At 38.7% G+C, this 16783-nt stretch overlaps 2 protein-coding genes across 2 annotated transcripts in view; both read right to left on the reverse strand.

The window, feature by feature from the left end:
• SLC9A4 (solute carrier family 9 member A4) overlaps positions 1-16783 on the reverse strand; it is a 68742-nt gene that overhangs the window by 14302 nt on the left and 37657 nt on the right. The window contains exons 5-8 of the mRNA XM_025463405.3: positions 16263-16465; positions 15569-15655; positions 12112-12182; positions 5009-5170 (exon numbers count right to left, since the gene is read on the reverse strand). Of these exons, the coding sequence (XP_025319190.1) occupies positions 5009-5170; positions 12112-12182; positions 15569-15655; positions 16263-16465 (523 nt within the window). The remainder of the gene's footprint in view (positions 1-5008; positions 5171-12111; positions 12183-15568; positions 15656-16262; positions 16466-16783) is intronic.
• Positions 8381-9608, reverse strand: LOC112669882 (dynactin subunit 2-like). The gene is given in 2 exon segments (XM_035696210.2): positions 8381-8527; positions 8529-9608. Coding segments are annotated over 2 exon segments (1212 nt in total). The 5' UTR covers positions 9594-9608.

The raw sequence follows: 16783 nt of genomic DNA on the forward strand, positions 1-16783 counted from the left end.
ACATGTGTGGGAGTTCTAAGTTCCAGAACTCCTGTTTTAACATATTTTTTTCTATTGTTTTACTAAGTTCCTATGAAATGTCAGTATATGTGTCTTGACTTAATATTTTGAAAATATGGTTTCCTTGCCTAAAGCTGCCACATAGGAATTATTCTGACTCATTTTTAAAAAGGGGTTTAAGGTGGTCGCAAACTAGTATTTTTTCCTTCCATATCTGTTGTGAACAAACACGTTGGTAAAAGACAATAAAAATCAATTGCTAGAAAATAAATTTTTTAAAAGATACCAAAATTAGAAACAAACGTTTTACTGTTAGATTCAATAGAAGTAAGATTACTCAGTTAAGACTGACTCTGGCTAGATCTGTAGTTATCTCTTTGCACAGACAGGTGACTAACAGCTCATGGACAACACCATCCGCACATCACATTTTGAATAATACTGATCTAAGGGAGTATTACAATTTTGTGAGTACATTTACCTTGGAATTGTCCCTTTAGGGATTTTATCATTAGTTAAAGAATAATTGTGAGAAACTAAAATCCTATTTTACAAGAATATTTAGACTATTTCTATTCTGAAAGCCAGCCCAGCTCTGAGACACTGGGTACTCTGTGAGATTCTAGAAGCAGTTGACTGCTCCCTGCCTCCGCATCACCAGCTCCCCAAGGCTTCCTTCACCATGAACCCTCCCTCCCCTTGCAGTGCCTCCAAAAGGGTTTAAAAATCAAGTCATGTCCAGGTTATCAGTCAATGCACGATTGTCTTCTGAGGATTTCAAGGTCATGACACTGCTATGTGTAGAATTCTCATGTGACAAATATATTTGATTTCGATCATTTCAACCTAGTGGCAGGAATTTCTAGAAAACATTTCATTGTATGAATAATATATGTTCACTGTAGAAAGTAAGAACAAAAAAAGAGAACTAAAGAAAATCAAATTCATTTTTTAATACTCTCACCTCCCTTGATATCTTGATATAAAACCTTACAGAGTGTTGATTTTTTTTCTTTCTTCACTGGAGCTCTTCTCAATGCATAAAGGCACTGAGATGCCACCACCTGCTCGCAAAGGTCTTAGGGTAGTGATCACAGAGATCAGTAATTATTGGTTTCAATACAGGCCACTTTTTAAGTATTTTTTTCCCCCAAACATTAGTAGCAATATAACCATAAATAGCAAGGACATTTTGTGAGTACTTTTTGTGCATTTGTAAGTACAACTGGTAAAATATTTTTAAGGACTTGGATACTGGGTATCACAGGATGCCAGATTTTATTTAGCAATTCTATCTGTAGACTGACAAATGCCCTTTCTACAAAATCCTTGAAATCAGTGTTTCCATATCTCAGAGGTGCAAATGTCAACACTATTGATATTCAGTTACCACCCTTGGTGATCTAAACATTATTATCAGGGCATTTCAACCTCACTATTTAAAAGTCCTTGAAATTTAATTTATTCTGATTGAGATACACCTACACATTCCCACAATCTGAACACATTTCTTTATTATGGTGGAAGCAATCTTTGGCTGAACAGAAACAACAGCTAATCAAAAAGTTACATTTCCTATGTTCATAATAATATTTATAACCAAATAGCAAAAACCATAAAATAATGGTAAAGTTAAGCTCTAGATAGCAGTAGTTGGTGCTCTTCCCAGTTTGTGATTGAGCACTTTGGGGAAGACCAGACTTAATAAAGTACATTCAGGGTGTTGATATGCAATTACCTGGATATGTAATACAGGTATCTCAAAGGCACTATTTCATACTGATCCACACTGAGAAGCAACAATTATGAAATTATACAGAGGAATTATTAATTTAGGCAAGGTGATGCCTATATTTTTCTACATGCCACTTCGTTAGCAAAATCATCCCTAAAGTGATCATATTGTGAGTGCAGGAAAGATATAATCCTTAGAAAACCTGAATGTTAATAATCTCTAGGTCAAAAAAGTAAAATTACAAGCTGAAAGACTCTTGTCACTAGAACATTTATTCAATATCCATAAAGGAAATTACTGTCACCTTCAATAATAGTCCTGTGGTAATTTCATGGCTTTTAAAATCAAACTGGGAAAATCTGAATCTAAATGTATTTAAAATAAAAGCTTCACATTTCTCTTAACTTTTTAAAAATCAGATGCTATAATAATGTAAAAAGATGCTTCAGTTCTAAACACAGAAATATAAATATGAAATCTAGTAGATATTCAATTCATGGCATAATATGAATTCCTAAAAGATCAAGTATGATACCCTGAGTCATTTGGAAGAATCCATTCTCTTGTGATAGCTTTACACATGAAATCCATGAGAAATGCATGCTAAGGTGAGTGAAGAATGTGCCCACTGATTGACCAATGGTACCCAACTGCTCTTCTCTGTGTGTGAGTTCCTTGTGTCTTTCTAGAAAGGTCACCAAAATGACCAACATTTAGAATGAGTCAAGAGTGGCACAGGAGAGAGCCTGGCTCTGAATAACACAATGTTCCATTATGGAAGTGAAAATGGTACCAGAATTTTCATTTCAGAATCTTCGGTGTAAAAATGCATAAGTGTAAACCTATGCCTGTCAATGTGTGATCAATTAAAAAAATTCTTAAACTACAATAAAGTAATTCACGCTTTTTAAAATAAATGACATGTTAAAATTATTTGGGACTTTTTAAGGACGATCTTTTGAAGTTTATGGTCGCAGTTTGTTATGCCTCTAAATTTTATACACACTTTAATATCTCTTTAATATTAACCAAATACTTTTTAAAGGTTTGACACTTTCAATTGGTTTGAGCCTTTGTCATCTGTTATTTCTAAAAGCTTACTACTCATGGGAAAATGAGATGCTTCTTATTTAAAATAATAGTCCATGTACATACCCTACCCATTCCATAGGGCTGTTTAAAGGGTCAAATAGCATAATGTGTGCAAAAGTAAGGGAATTCCATAGAAACAACACAGTCTGCACCGAGCTATTGACAACTTCTGGTGGTCACAGAGTTTGGAAAGCTAAACCTCTTGTAGAACAATTGCTTAAACTTCTAAAGAAAAAAATATATGTGCATTTTGTTATCATCTCATACAGAAAAATAAAAAGCGAGCTGAGTACACACTTCTTTTTCCTATTATTGTATGAAGGTTTGTTTTTAAGAAATTAGCTGCTTTGATCTGGGGAGAGGAATTCCTTTTTGCTTGATGTCGTACAGATTTCTGATGAGATCAAATAAATGCAATTTAAATACAGTTAAACTTGTATTAAATATCAGGTAAAAGAATCTCCTACTCCAGTTAACTAACTGGTCTGGGCTATAAGAGGAAAAATAGTTTCTAGTCTATAAGGCTCTCTTAGTAATTTTTGAATTGATGTCTAAAAACTAATGAACTCAACAGAAAGACTCCCCCCAAATAAAGCTGGCTTGAAAACTGCCTTGAGGTTAGAGACGGGGCCACTGCTTACAACTAATGCAATGTAATACAGAGATTGCAAATATGTTTTAGCACATGACAGACTGATTCTCACTTGAGATAAGCGCCCTTACATTCTTAGACCAAGAGCTCACATAACTAGTAAGCAAACAGATTGAGGAAGTTCCTAATGGCCTAAAGTGCCTCAACCTACCAGCCCTCCTGCAGTGCATGAATTCCCATTCACCCTTCAGTAAGCAGGTCTAATGCCTGGGGACCAAAGGGCCACCTCTTACACTCTCCTAGCTCCCTAGACTTCACGAATGTATTTTTGTGAAGCCTTTCTTATTGATGCCATGACCCTGCTAGGGTAGGAACTCCATGAGGCCAGCGACTGTGTCTGCTTTATAGTTCCCAGCACATAATTGGTGAGTTACCACAGGTTGGGCCTAAGATGATGCCAAAAAAGTTCCGTCCAGTTAAGGGGGATGCAAGTGCAATATTTTAGGAAAAAGGGTCAGTGCAGAAAAGAAAAAAAAATTCATGAGGACTAAAATATCAACATTTTAAATGAATAAAGACAGGATTGATATTCCTGATTTTTTTCTTCTGCCTTAGGCTTTAATATGGCTCCGTACGGCATTGCCAATAAATATTTGTTAGCACATTGCCAGTTCAGTATCAAAAGTTTCCTTAAAAAAAAAAAAAAAAAAAAAAAGGAAAAGTTTCCTTAAAGCAAGCCATGCAATGAAGCAGCATGAAAACAGTCTCACCGAGAAATAAGGCAGAAAGTTTTCTGTTTATACGGAGATATTCTCAGGGACCCTACTTGAGATTCTTCCCAGGCCATAGAAGAAAGGGAAGGGTGTTTCTGACTCATTAGCACGTAAGGGATGTGAGATAACACTCCGGCATTAGTGACAATTTTATTGCTATCTGTTCTTAGCTCTTATCTCAACCTGCTTTCCAAACATTGAGAACACAATTGAAGTTCATGATCAACTACCTACCTATAGAAGATGACAGGATGGAGGTGTTGTTTATCCTAAATATGCTGCAATTTTCTTAATTCATAAACTGCTTCTTGAAAGAAATCGGAACATCCTTGTGGAAGGAGGGGTAAATTTTACTAGCCCACCAATCACCCTACCTCCTGTTACCACCACTCCAACCCTGAATCCCAGCTAGCATCACAAAATGCAAGAGAGGAAGAGAAATGACTTATGGGAGAAATGCATATTATTATTAGTGTATGATTAGCAAAACCAAATGAACAGGGGTGAAAGGGTAGAAATTAATCAAAAAGAGAGAGAAAAAGTCTTGTAAACCATAATCCATTCGCCCTCCTTTCCAAGGAAAGGTATCATACAACTCTTGCACGCAATTTTAGCTAGAAAAGTAATGTTCAGAAACCGGGTGAGAGAGGCTGAGCATGGGCCAAAGTACAGACTTAGGTCATTCATTTTCCATGATTCCTCCTTCAAATTTTTGCCTCTTCACTCCTAGTATATTATCTCTAAATTGAACAATGAGTTAGTGCTCTTAGGAATTCTGATGTGTAAAGTCCAGATCAAAGGGCATGTTGTACTTACTGGTGGGGTATGGAAAAAGCTGTGGAACTGAGAATCCCGGTTTCCACCATCTCGATAGCTTGTTTCATTTCCAGCTTCTTGTACAAGGAGACAATGCTGGATTTGGGCTGGTTCTTTCGGATTAAGATTTTCCGTAAATACTTGTGATCGAACTTCTTAAACCTAAAAATGAAAACCAACATTTTGAAAATCTTTAATCCCTGTGTGTGCTATGGAAGTATGTTTTGTTTTGTTTTTTTAAACAAACTCCTACTTCACTTTATCCCGAACACCAGGACGAGGCTGAGAATTCAGTCTTTGAATACATTTTTTGGGAAAAAAAAAATCATGAGATTTATAGAATTTTTTTTTTTAAATAAAGAAAGAATAGCCTAGTGGCCTGAATACATTGAAAATCAACTAGACAAAAGGAAGGGACAAGCTGCAATCAGGGCAGAAAGTATGCATAAGTGGGGAGCGGGGGAGGCCCAGCCCAGCTCAGCTCCAATTGTATGAGAAGAAATGAGGGGTTGAGGCTTTTGAACAAATGTTCCATTCTAATAGCTCCTAACAGTGGCAGCTGCACTTACAGTAATACTGGCCTATTCAACCAGAACCCAATAAATTTAAATGGCCCAGTAGTTACAGTAGTTTTGCCCATTGTGCTGCAGATCATTTTGAATCCTGACAATTAAGGGGTGGGGGGAGAACCCATATATCCTGACAGTCTGAATGATGGAGAATCTGAATAGGCTAGACACTGATGGCCGCTGACTATTGTAGCAAACCTCTGGCTGACCCATTAGACTGAGCTGCACATATGCACATGGTGCCTTCAGAGTCGGCCATTTGTTTGGAGTAGGAATTTTCAATACTTCCAATCATTTTACATTCAAAGAGTAATATGTGTGCCTGCTTTATTTTTTGGAGGGGAACATAACTCCCAGGGCTGTTGGCTTATTATATGGTGATTGGTTTCCTGGTCTGTGAGGCAGATGGACACTCTATCAGTCAAGTCTCCTCCAGGGTTAGCAGGCTGTGATTCCCTATGATTCATGTTCGGCTCGTCCCAGGTCTGCTCTTGCTCCAAATGGGTCAACCCGTCAGCCTTCTTGTTTTCTGCCTTTCTTCATGAGAGATTGTTGTTCCAGTTTATTCCTCAATCCACTGTTGTTGCTCATCAGGACTTCTCTGACACTCTTCACACTGAGCTCACCTTGACCTTTACCAGTGCCAATGGGTGCCAGTGGGTGCCAGGCAGGCTGCCCCTGCCCTACATGCCACCTGGCTTCTCCTGATGTGCCACTGGGTCATTTCATCCCTGCCCTCCACATCCTGATCCTCACCTGCTTCCCTTCCAGCCTCCCTAAGGGCTTCTTCCAAATCTCTTCCTCTTCCTTACCTGCCCCAGAGGAATGGAAGCTTCTGAGTCCTGTCCTCACCTGGCTTCCCCTCTTCGCACCCTTATATTATTTAACTGAATGTTCCTCTATAGTCTATGCATTTTACCATAGCATTGTTATCCTCCTAGACTCACTATCTGGAAACCTGAGAGAGAGTCATTCTTATTGTCTCTTCCCTTACTCTCCTCTTCCTATGCCCAGAGCCAGTCACCATGTCCGCCTCAGAAATATTTCAGTGCCCCTTCTGCTAGTTCCTCATCCATATAATTCTGAAAACTCTGCGGTCCATTGAAAACAGAAGAGACTCTCAAGCCAAATCCGAATTCAGTCAAGTTTCTGCTGTAGGTTAGTTGATCTAGAGTTGGTTTCTTCATCTTCAGATTGAGTAAAACAGTGCTAACACAGAAGATTCAGGAGATCATGTATGATATAATATATGAAAGAGCTAGCATAGTAGTACTTGAGGCTTATTTTATTACTTTAGGATGAAATTCTTATGTCCATGTGATATCCCTTAGAGATCTCCTGCCCCATAGTATCTATCTCAAATTCAGCTTCCATATCACTGTTGTTGTTTGTCTTCTAAAAGCTAAATATGATCATGCTACTCCATTTATTTATTCATTTATTTTTAATTTATCTTATTTTATTTCAATTCAATCAATTAACACAGTGTATGGTTAGTTTCAGATGTAGAATTCAGTTATTCATTAATTGCATATGACACCCAGTGCTGATTACATCATGTGCTCTCCTTAATGCCCATCACTGAGCTACCCCATATCCCCCTGCACCCCCTCTAGCAACCCTCAGTTTGTTTCTTATGATTTAGAGCCTTTTATGGTTTGTCTCCCTCTCTGATTTTGTCTTATTTTCTTTTTCCCTCCCTTCTCCTGTGATCCTGTTTTGTTTCTTAAATTCCACATGAGTGAAACCATATAATTGCCTTCTTCAGATTGACTTACTTCACTTAGCATAATACCCTCCAGTTCCATCCATGTTATTGCAAATGGTAAGATTTCATCCTTTTTAAAGGCTGAGTAATACTTCATTGTCTATATAGACCACATCTTCTTTATCCATTCATCTGTCAATGGTCAACTGGGCTCCTTCCATAGTTTGGCTATTGTGGACATTGCTGCTATAAACACCAGGCTACAGGTTCTACTTCGGATCACAATGTTCGTATCCTTTGGGTAAATACCTACTAGTTCAATGCTGGGTCATAAGGTAGCTCTATTTTTAACTTTTTGGGGATCTTCTATACTTTTTTTTCAGAGTAGCCGAACCAGTTACATTCCCACCAACAGAGTAAGAGTGTTCCCATTTCGCCGCATCTTCACCAATATTTGTCATTTTCTGGCTTGCTAATTTTATCCATTCTGACTGGTGTGAGGGGATATCTCATTGTGCATTGTGGTTTTGATTTGTATTTGCCTGATGCCCAGTGATGTTGAGCATCTTTTCACGGGTCTGTTGGCCATTTGTATGTCTTCCTTAGAGAAATGTCTATTCGTGTCTTCTGCTCATTTCTTGACTGGTTTATTTGTTTTTTGGGTGTTGAGTTTGATAAGTTCTTTACAGATCCTGGATACTAGTCCTTTTTTTTTTTTTTTTAATTTTTCAGAGTACAACAGCATTTAATGGTCGGAAACAGTTGTATAGTAGTACAGCCAGCCACAGGAGCTGTGCTGGAGGACAGGACACAGTCCTTCCCCACCCCAGGCAAAGCAATACTGGATAGGAGCTGCCCTGTGGCTGGGCCCACATCCCCAGGGCCTGAGGGGAGACCACCATCTAAAGTTCCCCAGCTACCACTCTGTATTCATTGGAGGAGGGGTGTAAACCCCACATTCAAGAAGAACCTCTTGACCCCAGTGTCAAATGGGATGGGGATGCGAGAGTTATAATTAAAGGGGAGCCCTATGTAAGCTGTTAACAAAGTTCAAAGGCTCAGAGATTACCCCTCTTCTCCATCTCCTAAAGGTGCTCACTTTCCCAGCTGCTTCATCCACTCATGGATGTTGGCAAAATTCCCCTCAGTTGTGGACAGGTTCTCACGCATGGTTGTCTGCACCTGGGTCAGGAGGGCGGTGTTGTCCTTGAGGGAGCTAGGGATCATCTGCTGTGTGGTATCCCAAGTGTGTCAGGAGCTGACCAAACTGCAAGGCTTGCTCATGCAGCTGCTTGATGGTGACAAGCCTCTGCACCAGCTCAGGAAGGGTGCAGGCGATGGGGCTCCAGCGCTGTATGGTTTCATAGAGCTGGTGCACCTTGCTTTCTGTATCTGCATCCTCTACAGAAGCTTTATGCTTGGCAATCTCATTCACCTTGCCCAGGACACTCTGTAGCTGAGCCTCCACTTGGTCCAGAACTGCGAGGTCGAGGGCATTCACCTTTGCTTGCAACAGTTCTACGGTCTCCATAAGACAGGTTCCCTGTAGACCTGCTGAAAGGGGATTCTGAGCATCCTGATCACAGCGTACAGTGGCTTCCAGCTCTGTCAGGCACTTCTCAAGTTCTGCAACTTTGGCAGCTTGAGAGAACTTGTCCTGTTCAAGCCGAGAATGTAGTTCGTAAGTGACAAGGTTACTATCTACGGGAGTCCCACCAGTGGTCTTTCCCCCTGAACCAGTTCCTTTGCTGTTTTTTGTTGCTTCCAGCTGCAGCAGTAGGCACTTAGCCAGAGCTCCATCAGGGTCAGTAGGGTCGATAGCTACATCTGGTCCCAGCAGCTTCTCCAGGTGGGAAGCAACCAGCTGCTGCTTCAGGGCTGCCAGCTGCTTAGCCAAAACCACTGGGGTCAGCTCCTCTTCAGTGGCTGACTCCTTCACCGTTGTCTTGATTTTCTCAACTTCAGCTGTCAGCTCTTGGACCTCATGCAGTAGTCGCTGGTATTTTTGCTGGGGTGTCTCCTTCACTCCTAGACCCTCTCCAAGCATCTCATATTCTCCAGATTCATATCCTGTTCTCTTGGTTTTTCCAATACGATCTGAGAAATCAAGTCCCTTTGTCCCCACTCTCTTGTCTTTGAACTTGTCATAGGCAGCATTGGAATTGACAATGATGTGCTCCACACTTGTGCTCGTCAACTCCTCCGCATCAAACTCTGCTTGATCATCCTCAGGTAGGTCGCTGGTTCCATAAACATCTGGCTCATTCCTGGCAATGCCGGGAAGGTCAGTGTATTTGGGGTCCGCCATGGCAGCAGCGAGGCGGGGTTGGGGGACGGGGGCCTCGGTGGAGCCGGGGCCAGTGTTCGGGTAGGGGAGAGGCTGGGTCCGAGTCCTGGGCTAAACTGGATACTAGTCCTTTATCTGATAAGACATTTGCAAATATCATCTCCCATTCAGTAGGTTGTCTTTAGGTTTTGTCAACTGTTTCCACTACTCTTCTACTTAAAAATCTTTTGATCTGAGTATTAAAGGTCAAGCTGAATTTTATAGCTTTAATGGCTTTATAGCCATTAGCACTACAGAATAGAAGCATATCCCTGTTTTTTTTTTTTAAGATTTTATTTATTTATTCATGACAGACACACATTGAGAGAGAGGCAGAGACACAGGCAGAGGGAGAAGCAGGCTCCATGCAGGGAGCCCTACTTGGGACTTGATTCTGGATCTCCAGGATCATACCCTGGGCTGAAGGCGGCCCCAAACTGCTGGGCCACCGGGGCTGCCCATATCTCTGTCTTTTCAACGTCTTGTCTCACCACGTCTCTCTCTGTGTGTGTTCAAACCATGCTGTGCTCTTTCTTGCCTTTGCATTTTGAAATATCTTGCTGTCACTGCTGTTGCTTGGCATGTTTTCCATTCTTCTCTGCCTGGAGAACTCCTCATTTATTTTCAAAATATACTCTCCTTTCAGTACTATTATAGTTCCATGAATTTACCTCTGTTATAGCATTTCTTATATGGATCATAATTACTCATTCAGGCTCTTTCTCTCTTTTTTCCCCCAGGACCTTGTCTACTATATTGTGAGGACCTAGAATGCATTAAGTGTACCTTACTGCTCTTCCTTGGTGTCTAGCAAATTTGGTATAAATTTGGCTAAATGGAATAATATCAAGTGATTTTTCACTCAGAAAACTAAAGGATTTAGACTTAAAAAAAATCCATGACCTAGGTTCTAGATTGGTGGACATTTACATAATTTAAGCATTCTATTTTAACACAATGAGGACTGCTAAAACGGTCCTTCTTTTTATCTCATAGAAAGAGCCCACTCAAATTACAAATTGGTGCAGCCACTGTGGAAAACAGTATGGAAGTTCCTTAAAAAGTTAAAAATAAGACTACCCTACAATACAGGAATTGTACTACTGGGCATTTACCCCAAAAATGCAAAAACACTAATTCAAAGGGATACATGAAGCATTATTTACAATATGTTTGTAAATAATGTTTATAGCAGCATTATTTACAATAGCCAAACTATGGAAGCAGCCCAGGTGCCCATCTATAGATGAAAGGATAAAGAAGATGTGATATACATATAAGAGAATGAAATCTTGCTATTTGCATGGATGAAGCTAGAGAGTATAATGCTAAGTGAGATGTCAGTCAAAGACAAATACTCTATGATTTCATCCACTGGTAGAATTTAAGAAACAAAATAAAGGGAAAAAGGGAAAAAAAAAGAGAGAGAGAAACCAAGAAACAAACTCTTAACTAATGAAAACAAACTGATGGTTACCAGAGGGGAAGTTGGTGGGAGGATGGGTGAAATAGGTGATGGGGATTAAGGAGTGCACTTGTGATGAGCACTGGGTGATGTATGGAAGTGCTGAATCACTATAATGTACACCTGAAACTCATATAACACTGCATGTTAACTAACTGAAATTAAAATTTAAAAATAGATTACACACACACACACACACACACAAATAAATAAAAAGTAAAATAAAATTAAAAAGGCCACCCAAAGCTCTCAGTTTCTCATTTAGGTGCTACTACCTGCCTCGACAGCTAGACTTTTAAAGACCTAGTTTCTCTTGGCATCATCAACATCAATATGTGGGCAAGCTTTAGAGAGAAACTTTTACCATTTGGTTAACTCAACTACTCCTAACTCCTATGTTTGCTTAGTAGCTGTCTTTAACTCCCAAACTCTCATCTTTCTTATCCTGAATGAAACTCTCCTCAGGGCTACTTAAGAAACATGCCATAGACTAAAATTCAGGGAGAGAATATGTTCTGAAATCAGAGATGTGGTGGAGAAAAGGGATTTTGGCATTCTTATAGAATCATTATATAGAAAGGATCCTTGAAGGTCTTCCACTGCAGCCTCCCTCCCCAGTGGAGGACTATCTTCCCCAGGATCCCTGATGATTCACCAAATTCCTTTTGTAGACTTACTAAGCCAGTCATTCTATGGTTGAGCTTCTCTTTTCATTGGGAAACTTGTCCTTGTTTTAAATTTAGATCTGAAAATTTCAATCTGAATGTTGCACTAGTTCTCTCTGATGCAACCTAGCCCAAGTCTACAGCACCACTACCCGCCCCTCCCACCCCCCAAAGCTTTCCATTTTGCAGCTTTCCATTTTGCATGGTTTCTACCTGCCTCTTCTCTGCCATGGTTCCCAGGCCCTTCATATTCCTGGTCCTGTTCCTCTGGATTCTTTTCTAGTCTTATGCTCAGTTTTCAATGTAACATTTTCAGGTTCCTCATGTAACAAATAACCATACCAGGCAGTGAAACCCTTGGTCTCCTTACTTGTCTCTCACTTGGTAGTGGCTCCATTGCCCACACACATCTTCAATTCCAGCTTTCAAGTGATCCATCAGCTGCCAAACCAAATACAGGAAAATGACTGCTGGTGAAACGTTAACTCTAAAGACACACAAGGAAAGCTAACACATTTTGGAAAACAAGGAAGTTTTAATTTCCTGGAACATGCACTCTTTTCTATCACTCTGTGTGTGTAAGTGAAATTTATAATGCCTTCCATAGTAATTCGAGTTAGTTTCATGACTCACACTCTGTTGATACGCTTCTTAATAATGCACATAACTCTCAGTGAAAACAGGGTATCTGCCATTTGTTTTGAATAATATTTTTCTAGAATGATTTAGAAAATGTCTCATTACTGAAATTACTTGAATATAATAGCTAATTATTACTTTTAATTTCACTGCAAAAGAAAAACATGGCCAGTATCCAATTTATAGAGTTTCTGAAAATATAATTCTACAGATATCCTATAATAATAACGAAATTTACCTATTTGCTTCATTATTTATCTGATTATTTTGTCTCAATGTTACATTTCACCATCTAAGCTAATTATACTACATTTGGCTTCACCCAAATTATTTATAGGAATTTCAGGAAAAAGCATAATCTCTTCAAAATTTATGAAGTAGTCTTCATAATTTATTTTATTTTAAAGATTTATTTATTTATTCATGAGAGACACAGAGAGAGAGAGACAGAGACATAGACAGAGGGAGAAGCTGGCTCCTCACAGGGAGCCCAATATGGAACTTCATCCTGGATCCCAAGATATGCTGCTCTGAGCTGAAGGCAGACGTTCAACCAACCGCTGAGCCACCCAAGCGTCCCAGTCTTCATAATTTAAACTTGTAATCATTGAATTTATGCTGACTTCTATTTTTTTGCAAAATAGATTAAAATACTAAATTAATTCTGAAATACCTAATTGTTGTACTTTCTAACAATAGTTACAGCTTTATCTGAGAAAAAATAAATAAGAAAACAATGAAGTATCTGAGTTCCATTGTCTTATGTATATTATTTAATTTCTAAAAATAAAGAACAGAGGGTATAAAGATAGAAGCAAAAATCTTCAATCAGGTTAAAGCAGTTCTTATTTGAAAACTCATTCCCTACTCCTATCTGTTGAATATTTCCAAATGGCCTTGAAAATTTTTGGTTTGGTTTTGGATGACTTTGGTCATATAATTCAGGGCTGATTTTGAAAGACTTCATCAGTTTCTCCAACGTTAGAATCATGAATTTACAGTGATAAAAGAAACCTAAAAATTATCTGGGTCAATCATACATCCCCTCCCAGCCTTAATTTCCTGTACAGCAGCTATACCAAGTGTCCCCAGTCATTGTTTGTACATATCCATTTCATCTTTGGATGTGCCATAGGAAAAACAATTGCCATAATGCTCTTCATTAACTGAGCTGAAAGCATTCTTTCCCTCTGTCTTCTGGGTATTCTCTCTCATTTTTATTCCCTGGAGCCATACAAAATGGCATCTCTCTAATATTGTGCTGAACTTGAAAGCAACCTGAAACCATGCTCAACTTCATTTTCATCTTTATCAGTTGAATGTTATCACTGAAAACTGCTCTAGGTTATATCTGCAAGTAGTAGAAGTTTTTACCCCTTACTAGTAAAAAGTTCAGAAAGAGCAGAGGATCTCGTGTTCTTTTGGAGCAATGATTTCAAAAGCAAATAGGGCAATTCAGAGCGTTAGTCACTCTGCATCTTTTGAGGTGTCATCTAGGCAAAGCTAGTCTCTGGGTATTATTAACACTAATCTAGATGTTGCTGTGAAGGTATTTAGCAGATATGACTAAAGTCCATAATCGGTTGTCTTGAAGTGAGGGATATTATCCTAGATAATCTGGGTGGGCCCAATTTGATCAGTTTAAAGGCCTGAAGAGTAGAACTGATGCCTCCTTAATGAAGAAGCAAATGCTAGTCAAGCACAGTAGCTGTGGCTCATGCTTGAGAGTTCTGGTCTACCCTTCCTAAAGGGCTGCCATATAGATTCTGGACTTGCCTAATCAGCCCCTACAGTAGGTAAGCCAATTCTTTACAACAAAATTCTTAATATATATCTTGTTCCAGTTCTGCTTTCCTGTTGAGCCCAACAGAAACACTAGCAGCTTGGACCAAAAGACAAGAAGAAAAGATAAAATGTAAGCGGGAGGTAGGGAGGTGTATGTGTGTGTGTGTGGGGGGGGGGAGTGAATCCAAAGTTCTGTAGGCAAGGAATAGGCTGATTAAAGGAATGAGCTGAAAACACAGGCTAACTTTCATGAAAATGGAAGGATGACTCAGAGGGTGGAGTTGAGAACCCAGAGGGTGGAACCCAGATTGGAGTTCCAATCTAGTGGAACAGAGTCTGTTCCCAGGCCTTGAAACCAAATAGTTTTTCCAGGTATACTTGGAAATGATTTTTTTCCCCCTTCTATTTCCCTCTTTTTTGAAAGGGAATATCTATAGCCATTATCCTATGACTACCCTACCAGTGTATTTTGGGAGCAGAGAACTTTTTTCTTGAATTCCACAGGTTCAGCATTAGAAAGGAGCTGTGCTTCAGGATGGATAATATCAGAGGTTCAATCATCCCTGATTTAGATGATTGAGATGATGAGATTTGGGACTTTTGAGCTGATAAAATTGTGATGAGATTTTGGTCTTTGAATTGACACTGTAATGGATTGAGACTTTAGGAATGTCAGGATAGTTAATGTATTTTGCATGTTGAATAGATATGGATCTTTGAGGGGCAGAGAGCAGCCTGTAATAGACAAAATAATGGTTCTCAAAGATGTCCACATTCTAATCCCCAGAACCTGTGAATATGTTGGTTTATATGCAGAGGAAAATTAAGATAGTAGTTGGACTTAGGGTTGATAACATTAAGATAGAGAGAATATCCTAAATTAGCCACATGGGGCTAATATAATCATAAAGGTCTTTGATATGGAAGAAGAGGAAAGAAAAGTCAGTAACAGAGTGATGTAGCCTGAGAAAGACCTGAGTGGCCATTGCTAGCTTTGAAGATGGGAGAGGTCTACAAGCCAAGTAATTCAAGAGGCTTCTAGAAGCTGGAAAAGGAAAGAAAGCAGAGTCTTCCCTAAAAACTCCAGAAAGACATGCAGTCCAGTAATATCTTGATTTTAGTCCAGTGAGACTCATTTTGAACTTCTGACTTCCAGAACTATAAGATAATAACTTTCTGGTTTTTTTTTTTTTAACTTTGTGTTTTTTTAAGGCACTAAATTTGCGGTAATTTCCTACAGTAGCGATCAGAAACTAGTACAGTCACTCTTGATGTAGCTGGTGAGGAAAGACGCTACCTTTAATGCCATGTACACAACATCTCATCAAAGCTCTAAATTATTCCTATCAATGATAAATAGAGAACATCGTATTAACTTATTAATTATGACAGAGATAACTTACACGAATATGAAGTTCTTCGTTGATGGATTCTTTTTTATTTGTCTTTTTAACATCCAGGTACCTGACTAGGGGGCCAATTGTAATTCCCTAGACCACAAATGAGAAGAGAAAGAGTAAAAAAAAAAAAAAAAAAAAAAAGAGAGGAGAAAGAGTTTTGTTGTAGTGATGATTGTCATTATATAGAGAGCAACTCTATTAGCAAAACTATTAGAGCTTCCGATTTTCATATCTTTGTTTTGTACTAGCTTCTACTGGATAAATGCTCTAGTGTTTACCTTAGTTCTTATTTCATTCCTTTAAATTGTATAGTTAAAATGGGCATTGCTTTAAAACAGGAATTTTGTGTCATCCCTTAAAATGAACTCTCAGTTTGCTGAGAAGAAATTCCAGCTAAAATAAAAACTTATGCTATCCAGTACTAATTGGAAACATGTTTTCAGTAAAACACAATAGAGTATCATTCCCCTGCTATCCAGGAATATTTTGATCAATATGTTTTATTGATTAAAAGGCAACATATTTTAGAGGTTAAAGGATGAACACAAACACGATCTAGAAATATTTGGAAATTCAATTTGAGTATTGCCCATATGTTGAAATATTAGATAAAAAATCACTTTTTTGGTACTATGCTAATTTAATACATCACCTTGAAAGAATCTATTTATTTCAAATATGGAAGAAATCTACTAACCTGAATAAATACAGTAAAATATATAACTACTAGAGTAGCAGTGACAAACATTTTCTTCCTAGGAAAAAGAGACAGAGGAAGCAAAAATGCAAGTGAAAAACTTCCAGCTCCTCTGACACCGCTGTAGAAAATTATGCACTGGTCCTTGATGGAGAAGGGGAAAGTCCGGAACTGGTTACTGACATAGAAGAGAGCAAATACGCCTAGAAAGGGAGAAATATATATTAGAGCAGAGTCATAAATGAGTGGATACACAGTGATAGTGTACCCAAGTTGAGTGCATGTGCCCACAGAACAATGCAATCTAATTTCATGACACCCACTATTGTCCATCTCAAACAGAACATCTTATAAAACTTCACTTCTTCAGTAGTTGTGAATAGTAGTGCTTCAGGTTGTTAGCTTCCTAGCTTGTGTGTGTGTGTGTGTGTGTGTGTGTGTATAATAAAAGTAATAAAGTAGCAAAATCTTGATATTATTTGATATAAGAAATGGCATATATATTCTAATCGATACTCATA

Source organism: Canis lupus, chromosome 10 (genome assembly GCF_003254725.2).
Source record: "Canis lupus dingo isolate Sandy chromosome 10, ASM325472v2, whole genome shotgun sequence".
In the NCBI taxonomy this organism is placed as follows: Eukaryota; Metazoa; Chordata; class Mammalia; order Carnivora; family Canidae; genus Canis; species Canis lupus.